The sequence below is a fragment of the Oculina patagonica genome, chromosome 3 (assembly GCF_052425735.1).
Source record: "Oculina patagonica isolate OP01 chromosome 3, crgOcupat, whole genome shotgun sequence".
Taxonomy (NCBI): Eukaryota; Metazoa; Cnidaria; class Anthozoa; order Scleractinia; family Oculinidae; genus Oculina; species Oculina patagonica.
Window position 1 is genome coordinate 16,107,553 of NC_135760.1, and position 19,201 is coordinate 16,126,753.

General features: G+C 38.9%; 3 protein-coding genes across 3 annotated transcripts; 1 reads left to right on the forward strand and 2 right to left on the reverse strand.

Annotated features, from left to right (window-relative positions):
- Window positions 1–1,383: 1,383 nt before the first annotated feature.
- On the reverse strand, window positions 1,384–17,434 carry LOC144646962 (uncharacterized). Its single transcript, XM_078506684.1, has 9 exons — window positions 17,386–17,434; window positions 16,467–16,593; window positions 15,712–15,834; window positions 5,746–5,775; window positions 5,373–5,495; window positions 4,497–4,544; window positions 3,434–3,647; window positions 2,643–2,730; window positions 1,384–1,724 (listed from the first exon to the last, which is right to left on the reverse strand). Exons 2-9 carry the CDS (start codon window positions 16,585–16,587, stop codon window positions 1,545–1,547), a joined length of 927 nt encoding a protein of 308 aa, XP_078362810.1. The 5' UTR covers window positions 16,588–16,593; window positions 17,386–17,434; the 3' UTR covers window positions 1,384–1,544.
- Window positions 6,268–10,635, forward strand: LOC144645861 (uncharacterized). Its single transcript, XM_078505393.1, has 2 exons — window positions 6,268–6,878; window positions 10,041–10,635. The coding sequence occupies exons 1-2, from the start codon at window positions 6,583–6,585 to the stop codon at window positions 10,633–10,635; spliced, it is 891 nt and encodes a 296-aa protein (XP_078361519.1). The 5' UTR covers window positions 6,268–6,582.
- Window positions 6,932–10,045, reverse strand: LOC144646946 (uncharacterized). Its single transcript, XM_078506660.1, has 3 exons — window positions 9,823–10,045; window positions 8,820–9,361; window positions 6,932–7,927 (listed from the first exon to the last, which is right to left on the reverse strand). Exons 2-3 carry the CDS (start codon window positions 9,220–9,222, stop codon window positions 7,071–7,073), a joined length of 1,260 nt encoding a protein of 419 aa, XP_078362786.1. The 5' UTR covers window positions 9,223–9,361; window positions 9,823–10,045; the 3' UTR covers window positions 6,932–7,070.
- Window positions 17,435–19,201: the final 1,767 nt, after the last annotated feature.

Consider the following 19,201-nt stretch of genomic DNA (forward strand, 5'->3'; position numbering starts at 1 on the left):
CATGGAAACGCCGCTGAAAGCTCGCGGTCGTGTTTATCTTTCCACAGGACACCGCATTCGGATGCTGTTGTGAAACTGGTTTGAGCGTCACATTAGAAAAATAGTTTTTGTTACAAAAAATTAAAAAAATATATTTTTGGTGTACGCAGTTTTTTTCTGGTTAGCCCAGTTGGTAGAGCGCCGGACTGCTGTACGGGAGGTCGTGGGTTCGAACACCAGACCGGACCAACACTCAGCATCTAAAAATAACTGAGGAGAATGTGATTTTCCTGTTCTCAAATTCGTCCCTCGTTTCTTTTTTTTTCTCTCATCCTCTTTGGGCCTTAGTAAACTACATCTGCAAATGGTTAGACATTCAAGTCTTCTCGGAAAAGGAAGATAAATCGTAGGTACCGTCTCCTGTATCTTCAGTCTTATAACAGGAGACGTTAAAGAACCCACTCACTATTCGCAAAGAGTAGGGCACGAAGCTCCCGGTGTTTTGGTCTGGCCTTTGTTTGGTAAATTACAGTATGTGTACAGCGCATTTAAACATAAACATAGGAAATATGCGCTATAAAAATTTATTATCATTATTATCATCATTTCTGTGTGTTTTTTGAGTCAGCATGTAAGCTGTCCTTAAGAGCGCACATCATTTTGATATCATTTATGGCTGTAATCGATTTTATCGATTCGGATTTGTTTACATTTCCGCACCTTTCTAGTAATTAATCCGTGATAACCTTCCTTTGTTAATTATAATGACAATGCAACTTTTTAAGAACAGGGAGTGACATCAAAGAAATCGAATTGAAGGGGTGGAGGGGGGGGCACCTTAACTATACAAGGCTTAGGTGATGGTTATCCAACCATTTCTGAGGAAACATTTCTCGGGAGTATCCCTCCTTTCAGCCCAACCCGCCTCCGAAAAGCACGCGTTTGTTTATTTATTCCGCACCCTTCAAACTCTTAACCACGCTCCAAGGGCCCTATAGAACATATCCATGTACAATGTATTCGCTAGGAGGGAGCTCATGGGGGATCCCATTGCAACGCCATCATTTTTCAAATACAGCTCCTCGATAAAATCGATAAGTTAGTCTTTAGAAGATATTCTCAGTAGCTCAAATGCAACTAAGCCACATTTTGTGCAGTTGCCGGTGCATCTCGAGTTATAAACCTTTTACAGGAGATATGCGATATTCCATTAGCTACAGCTCTCGTACCCTCTCGTTCACAAATCAGTGTAGGGCTCGTGGTGCCATGTACAGTTGGATATAACAGTCGATAATGATATCCAATCCAATAATATAAAGACCTGTGGTTTAAATGATCGGGATTGATCAACTGATCGAACAGGGAGAAGAATAATAAGGCAGGGGTTTAATTTCTACAACATGCATATTGACAACTTTATTTCCTTTTTTTTGGCTTACAAAAATAATTATCTAAGGCAACGCTATTCAATTAACTTCGGTTTACAAGAGAAGCATCTATACTTCTATCTTATCTGAAACAAAATTTTTTCCCGACTTTAAAGAGAGGCCACTGTGCCTGCTTTACTACTTAAGACATCTTTTAAAAGCCGGCGGGTTTATTGGTCGCGCAACGTTTGTTGCAAACTGGCCAAGGATGTTCCCTCTAGGTAAATAACGAGCCACTACGTAAGTCTGGATTGGAGTCATTCCCCCACCGATTGTGGCGATCCCCACTCCTACCATTGTAGTCGCCTTCCAAACAATCTGTCGAAGAAATCATTTCATATTAATGCAACTGACATTTGTTTGGACGAGTCTGGAATTCAAGTATCATATAGAAGGATTTTAAGCCAACACTGAGAAAAGTTTTTTTATTATGCTTCGAAAGGTAAAGAAAAGGTAATTGTAAGTTAAAAAACCTTTTATAATCACCACAGCATTTAGCTAAAAATAATAATAATCGTTTATCTTCCCCGCCCAGACGTCTTATGTAACTGAATGTACATGTACATATTTTTTTGTTAACTTTTCTTTTCTGTTTTCAAGCGATGACCAAAAGCCGTTTCTGTTATAGCAAGGACAAAGTAACAAAAAATGTAGAACAGTATAATGTAGTCTATTTTAGCGTAAGCTGTGTAAAGTAGTGTAACTTGATTAAGTACAGTGATTACATTGTTATGTAGTGCTGTGTGTTTGAAATAAAGTATATTAAAAAATTGGTTGGACGAGAGCTAGGAACCACTTTTTCTCGCAAGACCTCACTAGTTTCGGTGCGTTTTTTAAGACTCGCAAAATTGAAATTGACAAAAAGGTATGTTGCAGTGTCCTTTTGAATTTTCTTGTCGGGCATTCGGAAGACTATAGCTGTGGATTATCAATGATTCTTTTTTGAAGCTATAAAAGAGAAATGCAAACTTTCTGTGTAATTTCTCATATTTTATCATGCAAATTGCAGAACGGCTGATCGTTTATTTATACAAACCACGAGAAACTAGGAGCCAAACAATTTTAGGCTCATCCTCGGTTTAAGAACATTAACCTTTGAAACTCACCAGTGACGTAAAACAAAGCACGACCAAGACAACAAAGAACATCGAAACAATACAGAGCAGAAAAACACCTCTTTAATACACCGAGATAAACCCCATTTTTACATGTTCTAAATAAACAGGGATAAAAAACCTGGGTGAAGTGGCCAATCTCAGCTTCTTGAAACTCCTGTAGTGTTTGTGGTGGTCGTCCGTAATCGTATAGAGGCTCCTCGCTGTACCTACAAGGATAAGAAATACATGTCGATCACAGTTACTTGAATAATACAAAAAAGGAGAACCGTTTTAACCATTGGGATTTATAAACTAAGCTACAACACCCTCCCTACGCTTTTATTTCTTAACACGTATACGTTCACAGGGTACCAAACGCTGTATTAGTTATTCATAATCTTAAAATAAAAATGTTCTTATTTACTTGCTTTCCTGTGTCTTTTTTTGCCGGATTGGGGGCGTTTTGAATCAGAGCGAAGGCGTTGCGAGTTTTAAACGGTAATCGGTCTGTCGCAATGTCAATACGACGCGCCTCAAGTTTCGATTATTATTAACTCAAGTAACTACAGTAACACTGTAACACCATTAACTATTAGGTAAGGGTAAGGTAAAACTTTATTTTGACACGATAATAATAAAAGCTAAAAGCTTGTGGGGTCGTGTATTTAAATTAACTATGCTAAGATTAACTCTCCTCGCAGGGAGTTTGGTGTTGACATTGCGACAGACCGATTACCGTTTAAAAGTCACAACGTAAACCGCCTTCGCTATGATTCAAAACGCCCCCAATCCGGCAAAAAAAAGGAACGCATGTAAATAAGAGCATTTTTATTTTAAGATTTTGAATAACTAATACAGCGTTTGGGTGTCCTGTGGTACGTTTTAGTGTTTGCCAGTCGTTTCATTTGTTTGATCAAAATTGTCACATACCAGGCTTCCACTGCCACTGAGCAATTACGAGCTGTGGGGCCCTCAGCCGAGTACAGATTTTCCCCTTCATCGGTGTTCGGATCGTGTACAAACGTTTCAGTGGCTGCCAGGTGATTAGCCCACGCCTGGGCATGCTGAGCCAGCATATCGTTCCAGACCATTGGTGTCGACCCATGAAGAGCACGCTTTGCGTTATGAGCTTGCACACAGGAATCTTTTTTGCAAAAGAAAATAAAAATGTGTTTCTTGTTAGTAATTTTTTTGATGATATCAATAGCAATGGCAAGGAAACGATAAGTTATCGATCGTGATCGCGGTATAGGTGGTTTTCACGGTCACGCCGCGAAAAAATAATTCAAATACTTTTGAATCAAAAGAAAAATCAGAAAATTTATAGATAGCCTACTTGTCCAAATCTCAAGTATGTACGGTATTCCAACTCGAGTTATCCGTCAAAAATGCTCCACACAAATTTAAGGAGCACAGTATGAAGACGCCCTGTTGGTGCCCACATCGATGGGCACCAGCATAGCGGCCAGAAATCAATGAAAACATCTGGAACTAACTTCTGCTATAAAAAGGGTCAGTTCACCCTCATAAACAAGAAAACATTCACATAAACACTCCTCGCCAAACCTCGACTGTACGTTCAGATTGTTAAAAATTACTGATGAGGATACTTTTTAAAGTATACGCGATGTCCTGCCTTCTGGCGGCCATCTTGATGTCGTTTGGCGTGAAACTCCGAACACAATGCTCTACCGGAAAGACGGCGGGTGCTATCGAGCTAAAACTCTTTCAAAGAAGAATGAAAATTCAGGGGTCTTACGATTCTGGATTTTAGAATTTTTATGACGTCACCTGAAAACCACGAATTATTACCAGTAGCACTTGAATTCATGCTATATCCTACATATTTTCTTGTGAATCATTAGCTGGCATTGACTTTATCTTTTTAATAAAAATAAATAAAGTAGCATATCTTTTGTATGTGATTGAAAACTAGTTTGAAAAAGAATTGATACTAAAACTTTATATCACTAAAGGCGATGAAAAACCTCACTCGGTGCAGCAGTCGGCGAGGGTGGTGACGTTGGTGGCGATGGTGGCACTAAAAACAGATAAAAAATTGCCATGAAAGCAAAATTGGATTAAAGTGTTTAATCTCAGTATCATGTCACAAGACCCTGTATTTAAAAAAAAGTTAAAACTTGTTTAGCCTGTGTACAACCGTCCCGCTCCGCTCAAAAAAATCGCGGATCCGCGATTTTTTTGAGCGGAGCGGGACGGCTGTACACAGGCTAAAACATGTTAAAAACATACATCCCTAACAACAACAGCAACAAAATCATTACCTCCTAAAAACAGAGAAAAATAGTCACAGAAAAAACAACAATAACTGTTGGATTTCGAAGACAAGTGCTCTATAAAGAACAGGAATCCACTTGCAACTTTTCTGAATGAATGAAATAATGTTTCCATTTCTTTTATAAAATAAGTGATCAAAAATACTTCTATAGTTTTGTCTCCTACAAAACTTACACATTTTCTGCGTATTGACTTCAGTCATAATTACGCAAAAATACTGTTTTGAAATAAGCTATTCAAATCTGGACGGCGTGTTATGACCACAACAACAACAACAACAACAACAACAACAACAAAACTTAATTTATCTACGGAAAAATACAGTTAGATTAAAAAAAAAGTTCATTAAATGGGAATTTATTGAAGTTTTCGTTGCAGTTAACTTATAGTTTACCCGGATTTACATATTTGCCATGTGCAAGTTTGATATAGATTATTTGATCTAAATAACGACTCTTTATGTCTTCTTCAAACAGTTGCCTTTTTATTCCCCCACACTTAAAATGACAAAAATAGTACGAACGTTATCTTTGACACCCTGACCCGGTTCTTAAGTTTGTATTCAACTTACTCCGACAGTTTCCACATGTGAAATAACAATTTATCCTCATAAAAGCTGACAGTTGATTACACCAGCCAATCGCCTTCCAACCAGCACAACTCCGAAATTTATCAAACTGATCCGGCGTGCATACTAAGGAGTAAAGATTAGTTCCACGATTAGTTAAAATAAATTTTTTATTTGATAAGAGAGAAGTGAAATCATCTCTTTTACATGTAACATGACGCACAATGTAAGAACATTAGATATCGTTATGATCTTTAGCACCTAAGCATAGAAATATGCTTAGGGAATTAGACCGAATGGGTTACATGTAATAATTTACATAGATTTTTTGCTCTTTTATTTTGTCTTAAAAATAAAAGGCGATGAAAAAACTCACTCGGTGCAGCAGTCGTTGAGGGTGGTGGCACTAAAAAGACAGTAAAACAGACAAAAATTTATTAATTCACGCATACATCGCCAGGCTGCTAAGTGTTTGCTTTCAAAGACAAGTGCTCTACAAATTACAGAAATTATTTTAATCTGAGAATGAAAAACAATGTCTAAGAGGATGAAAAATGGACTGACTCGAAAACTTGAGAGCCTGAATTCTATTAGCACACACTCGGCCACCGTTTTATGTTTATTCTTCAGCTGTTTCCAGTTCTCTCGAATTTTCACAAGAGATTTTATAACTCTATGGAAACAAAGAAGAATGTTTTCCATTTCTTTATTTAAATAAGCGATCAAAAATATAGTTTTGTTTCCTAAAATCTCACAAATATTCTGCGTATTAGCTTTAGTCGTAATTACGCAAAAATCCTGAAATCAGCCAATCAGATCTAAACGGCGTGTTTTGACCACAACAACAACAATTACTACTACTACAACAACAACAACAACAACAACATCTCCTGGGACCGAGCAATGGCGGACGGACGTGTTGCATAGAGCTCCGTCACTCAACTCGTCTTCCTCTCTTGTGGAACAGTTTTAACCTCCAAATAACTTTTTTTCTCGTTATTTAAGAAAGCTCCCATGATTGTATGGGAAATAAGAAAAGAAAAAAAAGATCCAGCAGCCCAAAAAGTCCGCCAAACGTCGACGCGAAGCTCCCTCGTGTTAACAGCTCAAACATGAGTGTGGTTACTCGCACAGATTCATCATCAAACGACAATACCCTTTCGCCAATAACATTGAATGCAATTATGGATACCCTCGCTTCTCTTGGCGAAAAATGGAGAACAACTTCAGACAGCTCCGAGATGAAATGGAAAGTTTCAAAAGTGATTTAAAGGCCGAAATACAAGTGCTACGAAGTAGCGTGGCTGACATAGAAAATGCTGCGGCGACGTCTTCAGGCAAAATCGACTCCCTCGAAGAAAGCAACAAAGCTTTATCGCTTGCCTTAGCCGTGCAAGAACAAGCAGTCGACGAGCTGAGAACCCAATTAAAGAAAGAGAAGGAAAAAGTCCTACACCTCGAAGAATACTCGCGACGTGAAAATTTAATTTTCCGGAATATTCCCGAAAGGTCAGGCGAGAACTGTAAGGAAGTAATCTTCTATGGCCCGCCATTCGTAAAAAAATTCCGACACTCGTAATGGTTTCGAATCTCGTAATGGTTTCGGGTTCGTAATGGTTCCGAGGTGTCGAAATAGTTTCGACAACGTCGCAATGGTTACGGTTTTTGAAGTCTCGCAATGGTTTCGAGAGTCCGTAATGGTTACGGCCACTCTTGCACGTCAATGTTAACTGAGGGTATTTCAACCCCTGTCACCTCATTGTCAGGGTCTGGCGGTGGGGCATCAGGATCGTCACCATACAAATCAAGGTTGCTGGGAATGTCGGTATCAAATATATCTCTGATGCTAGCATCTGGAGAATTAAAACTTCGCAGGCAGCCAGAAGCCCAGAGTTGACGTGGTGTTCTGTTATGTTCAGTAGAGATGGAATGTAAATTAAAGCGTTGAACAAATCTGTTAAGAAGGCGTTGAATTCGGGGAAAAAACACATAGTGTAAAGCATAGATGTCAATGTCATTTCCAGGCTCTAAAATAAAATTAGCTTCAAGGAACAAGAAAAGGGATGAAAAAACACAAACAACGCACTCAACAACATCCCTCCAGAGCCTTTCAATTCTAGTGTTCCTCACACTTAGGCCTGTCAAGAAACTTCCACGATTTTCCCCCCTGTACCAAATCATGTAGTCTCCAACAGCTACATTTTCTCCTCCTTTGTCTGCTCTTACCCGGGATGGGTGGCCCCACTCCACGGTAGCTTGCTGGAAACAGGCAAGAACTGTTGTTGCCCTGTTGTTGTTGTTCACCACAAGGTAAATTATGGCTCGAGAATAACCATCAACGCAGCCATGAATGCACATCCTCCAGTGGCGCAATTTCATATTGGTGTCAATGTGCCACAGATAATTTGGATGAGGTACACTGTAAGGGCGGCGCTGAATTCTTTGCCCCCATCTGTTAGCCCTATTAATAGGGTCGACACGCACAATAGCCTCTCTAACCCTCCATCTTTGAACATAAATGCCACGTTGACGTAGACCTGCAATTACATTCGTTTCGCCTGTTCGATAGCCTGAATTTCAGACATCCCTCTGTGCTCGCCTGCTTGCCAGAAGGAACGTCTGAACACATTTGAGCCTAATGCCGTCCGGTGACGTCACTACCCGAAAACCGGGTAGTGATTTTGATTGGTTGATTTTAAAATTATTTGCATAATTATGTGAAATTATGACTGAATTTTACCGCGCGAGGATTGTAATTTGAAAACGTTTGGAAAGAGTTCGAAGGAGTTACCTTCCCAGAAATGAATTTATTAGTCATTTACCTTGAGTTTATTACTTTATTAGTTTACCTACGGATGAAGAATAGTAATGGAAATCGGTAGGTTTTAAGTTGGCGGCATTCGTCGCTTCGACATGCAGTGTTTTGCCAAATTTATATATGTATTCTTGTTTTGTCAACAAAGCCGCTCGACGCTTATGTCCTGCAGCCTCGATGAGCCAGTGATTTCTGAACTCAGTGCCCATAGTCAAGTAGGATATTTTTGTATTGAATTCCGTTTCTTGATGCCTCAGTAACCGTCTAAATTGATTCATTTAAGTACTCACGAGTGTGTTGTATTTGCTCGCTGCGTAACATATTATATTTTGATCGCTAGATAAGCTTCAGTTCAGATTAAATCGGTTCCGTAAAAGAATATAGCCTGCATGCGATTAAAATCTTATTCATTTGTCTCAAGTTTTCAATAGTTTACTATTAAAACAATTTTATACCCTGTAATCCTTTATTGAAGCGATTTTTCTTTCACAATTTCATGGCCTCGACAGAAACTTTTCCGCATGAATTACAACCAAAGTGTAGTGACGTCACCGGACGGCATTAGGCTCAAATGTGTTCAGACGTTCCTTCTGGCAAGCAGGCGAGCACAGAGGGATGTCTGAAATTCAGGCTACCTGTTCGAGGGAAAGCGTTTAGTTCCTCTTGAACAATAGTGTCTAGATCCTGGTTCTGAATCGGGGAAAAGTTTTCAAAGTTTAAAGAAAAACCAAGTTCCCTTCTTCTATTGAAAATGGTTTGCCTTGAGACACCGAGATCAGAAGCAATCTGGGTCCAGCTATTGTATTCACTTCTGAGGCAGGCCAGTTGCTCAGTTGAAAGGAGGTAGCGAGGTCTACCACGACCTGCTGGCTGTGCAGTGGGAGGCCTGTAGGCATAGCCATTCATCACCGGAAGTTGAAAAAGTAAACTATATATTGCCTTCAGGTTGTCCCGCAAAGTCTGCAAGCGTGTCATTAAATCAGGGGGACCACCATTGTTGTGCTGTAAGTAAACCACAATGCTGGCCAGATGTCGCATGGCACAAAGTACTCTATTAGCGTAGAACTCACAACGTGCTCTGTCCTGCCTAATATTGGGTACTTCTACTTCAACCTCCCTTAATAGGGAGACCACTGTGTTTATGAAATGATCGAGGTCATTGTCACAGTCAACATTGCTGAGGAATAAAGAAGCAAGAATTAACTAAAAACATTAGGTCTTTAACATGAAATAGAACAGAAAATAAATTTTTGAACCAAGCTTTGCCTACTAGCTGCACTGCAAAGGGGGGTCAACTAGGTTGCACAGAAAAAGGCGCAATTTTGGTTTGTACATGCAAATAAGAACTACAACATAGAGTATATTGGCAACTATCTGAAGCTCGCAAGGAATTGTGGAAAAATTTATCGCCGCCATCTTTGCGTGAATTCAACGTGCAAAATAACAACGAAATTAACTTAAATGAAATGAACTCCATCAGTTGAAATAAAAAGAAATACAAGAAACTGTCCTTGGGAGGTGTTAAGGTTTAATGAGCGTTGCCAAAACAAGAAAGAGGAGTCGACACATCTCAACATCAAGCGATTAAGCTCATAAGACTTAGACTAAATTAAGCTTATAAACCCTGTAGGAACTCACCTTGTCAAAAACGAAGCGAACACGAACGTAAATACAAATGCAAACGAGGGCAAACGAGAGATTCATTGAAATGAAATTCAAACGGAATGTCCGATACTAATAAAAGAATACTCCGTGTGTAAGTGTTTGACAATAAGCCTGCAGTAGCGATCGTTGCGTTTAACGTGAAATGCTTATATTACTCGTTCACATGGCAACAGAACATAAATACAACAATAACACTGGTGCTCAGTCTCCGTGCGACCTAAAACACGTGACCAGTCTCAGTCGCGTGCAAGAGTGGCCGTAACCATTACGGACTCTCGAAACCATTGCGAGACTTCAAAAACCGTAACCATTGCGACGTTGTCGAAACTATTTCGACACCTCGGAACCATTACGAACCCGAAACCATTACGAGATTCGAAACCATTACGAGTGTCGGAATTTTTTTACGAATGGCGGGCCATAATCTTCGACATTATCGCCAAAGAAATGGACATTGAGACAAGTCAGATGAGGTGTCACGCCGTGCACAGAATGGGTAAATCAACCCAAGGACGGCCTCGACCGATAATTGTGCGTTTCGTCTGCAGGGAAGACAAGGAGAATGTTTTCCGGAATAGAAACCAACTCAAAGAATCCCTCTACTATCGCGACGCCTATATAACCTTGGATTATCCCAGTGAAATTCAGGACGAAAGATCAGTCCTGATCAAAGCGATGCTTAAGGCCCGGGCAAGCGGCAAACAAGCAAAAGTCATCGGAAGAACTCTGAAAATTGAAAACGCTAAATATTCAAACGACAACGTGCCAAAGGAACTACTTGAGTGAGTTTATTAGTTTATTATAATACTATTGGTCTTAATCGTCATTAATTCCGGATAAGGGCGCACTCAGGGTTGCTATAGCCAATGTTGGTTAAGTCTGCTTAGTTAGGAGGATTTCGAAGTTGATGGAAATTGCTTTACTACCTTTCTGAATTGCTCAGGAGAAATCAAAATTCACAAACCCGAAAATGCTAATCACACTTCTTAGTTCTATTGTTATATATGTGTCTAGTCCCTTGTGCCTTTTTTTCTTTATTGTATGCATACTTATTTATATTGTTTGGTCTTTACGCACTCAATTTCACGACTTTTTTTTCTCTAAGTTTACTTATTCAATGATAATAATATAGATGTAGGGTTAATATCTCTCAATGTGAGAGGATTACGCGAGTATAGGAAATCTAAAAAGATATTCAACTGGGTGGCAAAACACGGTGGAAATCGAGGAATCGCATTTCTTCAAGAGACTCATTCGACTATTGATATTGAGACGGAATGGTCCCAAAGATATAAAGGCGAAATAATCATGTCTCATGGAACGTCGAATAGTAAAGGTGTCGCTATTTTATTTGGTGAACAACTAGACTATAGCATCGTTAAGAAAATTATTGACCAAAATGGCAGATTTATCCTCGCTTTGTGCCTGTTGCAAGGCAATTCCTTTCTACTAATAAATTCTTACGCACCCAATGATGAAAAAAATCAAGTATCGCTTTTGTTAGAGATATGCGAAGTAATCAACAACCTTGACTGCCCAGTAGATACCTCTTTTATCTGGGGTGGCGACTTCAACTTTATCTTCGATATAGAGCTGGAAGCAAGCGGTGGGAATCCAAAATTAAAAACTCGCTCGATCGAAGCTATTCGGGAAATCATGCTAGATCTGGATCTGTGCGATATATGGAGGGTCAGAAACCCGGACGCCAAAAAATTCACCTGGAGCGGCAAAGGGCAAGGACGAAGCAGCTCCTTAAACATAACCATATATAGGCGTTTAGATTATTTCTTAATTTCTGACGAACTTCAATCATATGTCGAACAAGTAGATATCATTCCGGCCCCGTCCACCGATCATTCTGCGATTACTTTGCGTATTAAATCATTGCCCGGGGTTAAAAACGGTCCATCATTTTGGAAATTCAACAACTCTCTCATTAACGATAGCAACTATATTGGAGAAATGAAAAATGTAATAAACAACTGCAAAGTAAAAATGGATTCTGAAGGAATTGTAAATCCTCAGCTGCGATGGGACTTGTTGAAATATGAAATTCGCAAATCAACAATAACATTCTCAAAAGCACGTGCAAAAACATTTAGGAATGAATACCGAGATATCGAGGAAAAGATTAAGAAAATCGAAAGCTTTAACGGGTGGGAACATGACCCTGTTAAAACCGCCGAGCACGACAAATTAAAAAAGTCTTTGGAAGATAAAAGCAATTACATCACGGAAGGAATAATCATAAGATCCAAAGTGAACTGGTATGAGCAGGGTGAAAAAAATACAAAATATTTTTTATCACTGGAAAAGCGTAATAAGGCCAAAACGCACCTGAGAAAGCTATTAACGGAAAATAGTCAAGAAATCACAGAACCAAAAGAAATTCTTAACAACATCGAACATTTCTACAGCGAGCTCTATTCGCGGAAAAACATTAAGACCCACGAGGATTGTTTAGATTTCATGAGGAGAATCGATTCCCCCACTTTAACCGCTGAGGAGAAAGCATCATGCGAAGGTTACTTAACAGTTAACGAATGTTTTAACGCCCTAAAACAATTAGGGTCGTCTAAAACACCTGGCATGGACGGGCTTACGAAGGAATTTTATCTCGCGTTTTGGGATGTGTTAAATGCCGAACTAATTAAATGCCTCAACAGCGCCTTTGACGATGGAACATTGAGCACCTCCCAACAACAGGTAGTGATTACACTGTTAGAGAAAACAGGCAAAGACAAAAGACTTTTATCTTCTTGGCGCCCAATTAGTCTTATTAATGTAGATACCAAAATTTGCAGCAAGGTGCTAAGTAACCGAATGAGCAAAGTCTTAACAAAACTTGTCGACGCCGACCAGGCAGCGTTTATCAAAGGTAGAAATATCGAGGACTCTATTCGTCTCATCGACGACATTATGGATTTCACAATGAAAAACGATGAATCGGTTATACTTTCCGCAGCCGACTTCGAGAAAGCTTTCGATAGTATTGAACATAATTTTATTCTTGCGTCTCTGACGCATTTTGGTTTCGGTGATGACTTCATAAAATGGATCGGTGTATTACTCCGCGGTAACCGCGCGTGTGTACTGAACAATGGCTTCGCGACAAATCTTTTCAACATTGCAAGAGGAACCAAACAAGGGGACCCAATCTCTCCCTACCTTTTTATTCTTGTGATAGAAGTTCTAGCGTCATTAATTCGCCAGAATAGGCAGATTGAAGGAATTTGGATCGGCGAGAAACAAAAAAAGCTCGAGCTATTCGCCGACGATAGCACATTTTTTCTGAAAGACATAGCTTCCCTTAATGTGGTTCTAAAATCAATCCAGGAATTTTATTCATTCTCCTCTCTTAAGATAAACACCACTAAATCCGAAGCTGGCTGGATAGGCAGCAGTAAACTAGATGTGCAGCCTACCGACGATGATGGCATAAAATGGATCGATCTTTACGAGAGAGGCATAAAAATTCTGGGTATTAACTTTTCGTATAACGACACCTTTTTTCGAGAGCAAAATCTAGATCGAATTTTCGAAAGCTTTAAAACAGTTCTAAACATCTGGAAAATGCGTAGTCTGACGCTCTTTGGTAAATCGACAATAATTAAATCGCTTGCTCTGCCTAAATTGTTGTATGTATGTTCCAAGATTTTTGTACCAGACTACTTCATAAGCAAAGTCAAAAACGTAATAACAGACTTTATTTGGAACGGTAAAAAGCCAAAAATCAAATACGACACCTTAATAGGTAATTACGATAACGGAGGAATTAGTTTACCCGACTTTGAGTCACAAATCAAAGCAAACAGAGTCAAATGGGCTCTTAACCTCCTAGACGAAAACTATGTTAAAGCCTGGAAGAGTTTCCCTATGCAGCATTTAGCGTCTATAGGAGGAACGAAGGCGATAGGAACAAACTTCGATAAGGAAAGGATTCCGAAAGGTCTGTCGTATTTCTACAAGAGTGTTTTAGTCAGCTGGGCTGAATACAATGACGAAGAAGTCGTTACCCCGGAACACATCGCAAATCAAGTACTCTGGAATAATAAATATATCAAAGTAAACAAAAAATCGGTCTTTTTTCCCCAACTGGCTTCAAGAGGTATCTTCAGGGTTAAAGACTTATATAACGAAAGGAACGAAATTAACTGGGAAACTGCTTATGCGATGGGCGTTGAGCCCCGTCACTTTATATTCTGGGCCAGTATCACTAGCGCAATTCCCCAAGGCTGGAAAACGCTAATGAAGGACGCCAACGCTTTTGAGGATCACGATCCCTCAAACCCCGGTAGAAATGACACTGCTTCCAAAATAACATCAAAAGACGTATACCTCTCGTTTGTTCAATCAAAATTTAAAAAACCTACTGCCCAATCTCATTTCCTGAAACGGGTCGATGGCCAAATTGACTGGGAATCCGTCTATCGTAGAATATATAACATGTCTATTGATCCTTACACAAGATGTTTTCAATATAAAATCCTTAACAATTGCCTTTATTTAAACAGGGACCTATTCCGCTTCAAGATCATCGAATCTCCTATTTGTGCCTTCTGTTCTATTTATTCAGAAACAATCGATCACCTTTTTGTCAATTGTGAGCACTCTAAATCCCTGTATAGGGACATAAGAATCTGGACTAAATCTGCCGGAATTGTTTTGCCAGAATTGAATATCCCAAATATTATATTAGGTATAGACTCTGAAAAAAACAGCGCTATAATAAACCTTATTCTTACAGTGTTCAAACTTTTAATATATAAGTCTAGACCTGGTGGCCAAATGCCAAATGCCAAGTGTACAACGTTTCATAAATGAACTCAACTTTTATGAAAAAATAGAAAGAAATATTGCCAGGAAACGAGATAAGCTTGCGTGTCATTTTAAGAAATGGTCTAATCTAGTATCTATTTTGTGAGATATTTAAACCCCTTATCTTTCCTTTATAAAAGCTTCTAATTCCTGTATAAGTAGCGTAGAGACCACTCTTTGTTGTTTGTTTTGTATGGCACAACTTGTAATGTAGTTTATGTAGATTAGGTTAATTTGATTTTAGTTATCGTAATTGTAATCGAATGTAATATTATGTAATTCAGTTGAATGTGATTTATTCATTTATTTATCTATTTATTTATTTTTGTATTGTATAACTGATTTTTTATGTTGTTTGTAATTTATAATTGTGCAATCAATAAATAAAAAAAAAAAAAAAAAAACAACAACAACAACAACAACATCAGCAAGAGCAACAACAACAACAAAACTTTATCTATCTATGGAAAAATAAACAAAGAAAAATGTAAAAGGTTTCACACAATCGTAGAAGTGCTCGATGCAAATACATGCAGAGCAGAATACTATATCTAATTTAATACAGAGACTGTACGGACAGTTACTCGAGTTTCACGCTCGAAGCGATCATCAGACTGTCCCGTTAGAGGCGGGTGGAATTCAATTTAAACTAATTTCATGGAGGACGGTCTCCATGAAATTAGTTTAAATTGAATTCCACCCACCTCTAACGGGACAGTCTGATGATCGCTTCGTGCGTGAAACTCGAGTAACTGTCCGTACAGTCTCTGTCTTTAGATATGGTATGGAAAATACAGTTATTTTCAAAGAAAATTCATTAAATAGGCCATTTAATGAATTTTCCATTGCAGTTAACTGATATTTTTCCCGGATTTACATATTTTCCATGTAAAGTCTGATACAGACCATTAATTAACGACTCTTCAAACGGTAGCCTAAATATCCCTCAACACTCTAAATGACTAAATATAGCTCAAACGCGCGTTATCTTTGACACCCTGTCCCGGTTACGACACTAAATGGAAAACTTTGTATTGAACTTACTCCGACAGTTTCCACATGTGAAGTAACAATTTATCCTCATAAAAGTTGATCGTTGAATACACCAGCCAATCGCCTTCCAACCAGCACAACTCTTAAATTTATCAAACTGATCTGGGGTGCAAACTGAGGAGTAAAGATAAACTCCACGATTAGTAAAAATAACTTTTTGATTTGATAAGGGTAAGTGAAATCGGCTGTTTTAACATGACACGCAATATAAGAACAATAGATATCATTATGATCTTAAGCACAGTATTGAAATATGCTTAGGGAATAAGACCGAATGGGTTACATGTAATAATTTGCATACATTTTTTTCATTTTTATTCATTTTGAATCGACGTTTCGATCAGTTTCACTGGTTTTCTTCAGGCTTGATATTAACACAGGCAGACCACACTATGTGTTCGCAGTTAAATCTCAGCTGACATACAAGATCGACGAACTATAGAAATTTAAAGAAATCCATGGCAGTTATGAATAAAGCACTGAACAATACTTGAACAACACATATTTAGACTTATCATGATCCTCAATCAATACGGCGGATCGTTGTTTTGCTTGGTGACAGCAAGCCAGAAGAACACCAGTGAAACTGATCGTAACGACGATTCAAATCCAATTTTTAACCTCGGAAAAATCCCGAGGAACAGACAACTTTAATTTTTTAGGAATGAGAGGTAAAAGTTTTAGAGATACGTAGCAAAACTGGAAACAGATCAGTAAATATATCATATACAAATACGCATGAATACCTTGGCGTTTTTCCACCTGATATTTGCCCAAGGTATTATCGACAGGAAGCAGCGGAGAGGCGCTATTACAAACAACTTGGGATGCCATGATGAAAAAAGAAATAGAGAGCAGGTACTCCATTTTTCTCTGTGGAGAAAGAAATAGAGTAAGGAACATTAAACATGGCAACCTTTCTCTAACCTTTCACGTTGTATCTTCCTTCCGCTGAATTTAAAGAGCAAATACTTGTGTGAGAGCTCATTGATTAAAACTCGACGTACTATATATGTGTGATCTTTTAATCAAATAATGCAAACAATGTAAACTTCTCATGGCTCATTTCGCAACGGATGGATTCAGTACTGAACAAAAACTTCCAACTCTTGATTTTCAGTAGTTAAGCTCTGATACCCGGGGGGGGGGGGGGGTACTCAAAAAAGTTTTATACGGGGAGGCTCCGCCCCAAGTTCTAACTCCTTACCCTTTTATTTACCATTTTGACAGAAATTGTACCCCTTTCGTATACCTTTCACTGAAAAAAGCTACCCCTCTCATATACCTGAGAGACATGGCGTGGACTTAAAATAGGACGTTTTCTTGTCATTTTTATGTAGCGCTTAATAAATTAAAATAATACAGCCATAAATTGCGTCTGTTCGAAACATTTTAATTAAAGGCCCTTTCAAATAGCCAAATGACAGATTTCCATACCCTTTCATATACTTAAACTCGTGAAATTCCTACCCTTTTATATACCTGCAGCCTGAAAAAGGTACCCCTTTCGGGCGGAGCCTCCCCGTATAGGCCATTATAGGGTTATAGGGAGTAACCCCCCCCCCCCCGGGCTCTGATACATCCTGTTATAATTGGTTTAACATCGTTCAATTCGAAAAAATATATTCCTCTGATGTCTGCCCCCCTATTGTGTTTGTTATTTACCCGCTGTAAGTTTACGGAATAGAGACCACAATGCAATGTTTCCGTCTCAGCTTTAAATTTGAAAGTTGAAAATTTTCTTTAGAAAAACATAACATACACATTACCTGTGAAACCCTGGTAGGTCGAAATCTTAGGCTTTCCGACAACAGTTCCCTCTACGAAAATAGCGTGAAATGCCAATACTTTAAATGTTATATCATGCTTTTAATAGCCTCCTGTTTAATATGGCCTAGATTCAGGCACGTGTGGCGACATGTTGGCGGCTAAAAAAACTGAATGGAATAAATACGCGAGATAAAACTTATAGACCTTATATGGTAAAATGTATAGACTTTATCGCAGGTCAATACAGTACATCACTATTGAGAATACGATATCCAAAACATTCTTCTAAAAGGTTGGCTTGATCTCAAAGTAAATTTACACTTTTAAGTTGAGTTCGAGTGTAATATATATTAGTAGCTCAAAGGCTCAAAATTTTTAACCCCCGTTAAGTTGTTTCAAAAGCTAACTACGCACCATGTGCAGTCAGTGATGCAAATAAAAGATGAGGTTTCGTTATTGTTGTTATTCTGCAAATAGAAAAACCTTGCACTCGTTACTAACCCTGGACATTGAGGGTGGATATGATGACATTATTCTGAACTTGCAAAGAAATTAACGCAAAATTTGTAACTCTTATGAATTAAAGTTAATGTGACAACCAAGACACTTTACATTGTGTGACATTCTATCCAGGCAAACTTTGCTGTCACGCTCAAAGGTCATCCTTTGTTCACGTGCAAACAACATCTGATTTCACGCTTGGCCAATCACGTGCCGGCGTTTACGCAAATAGGTTGTCATAGTGATTTTCCACAGTTCATCTTTGCACGTGCTTCAAAGCAGAGCTTCTCACTTAGCCTGCTACAAAATGCCCCTCCCTCCCTCCCCTTTTTGGTCCTGTGTAGCATGTGACACACACAATATTGCTATTAATGATCTCCATTTATAATAATATAAGTACCTTTACTAAGTACCATATTGATATAGTTATCATTGGATTCCAAGCATTGTTATTGCTAAGCTGAGTTCAGAGTTAACCAGTTTTGAGCTTTTACTAGACTACAAAGCCCCCCACTTCACCGGGCTTTCCTTCATTGTTATTCATATTTGTGGATGTAAAACCATTGTTACTCTTCAGTTTGAGAACATTTAATTCAGATTGTAAACTGTGCACTCAGTCTGTGCATTTGGACACTGTTACTCCTTTGATGTAAGGAGCCCATTAGTGATGTACATTTCTTGCATAATGTTACAAGCTGTTATAGCCTTGTTATGTCATTAGCCTTTTTCTGTCATTGTCAGTTAAAGATTCCTAGAAATTCAATAAAACACGGGTTTTGGATGAAGTGCTCCCAAACAGGTCTCCCTTTGCCCCATAGACTCACGTGTTTCTTCTTTTCTGGAGCATTGAGCCCCAATCCAGCTTTCTAACATCGTTACCATAGCAACTAGGTCAAAATCTTATGGAATAAGGACCTCTTTCATGGGGATCTTCACCCCTTGGAGAGGGTTGGGGGATTACAACCCCCTGGCTGGAGAGGATTGTGACCTTTTCTTTAGCTCCCTAACTCTGATAGGATAAGGACCTCTCTAGTGGGGGATTGTGAACCCCCCAGAGAGGGTATTCCCTCTTGCCAGAGAGGATTGTGACCCCTCGGTGCCATGTAGTGTTAGTTCAGTCCTGACCTGTATATGCATTTTGGAGCACTTGATCCTCAACCCCTTTATCCCACAAACTTGGTAGTGTGTGTCTTTTTCTTGGTCGTGGGTT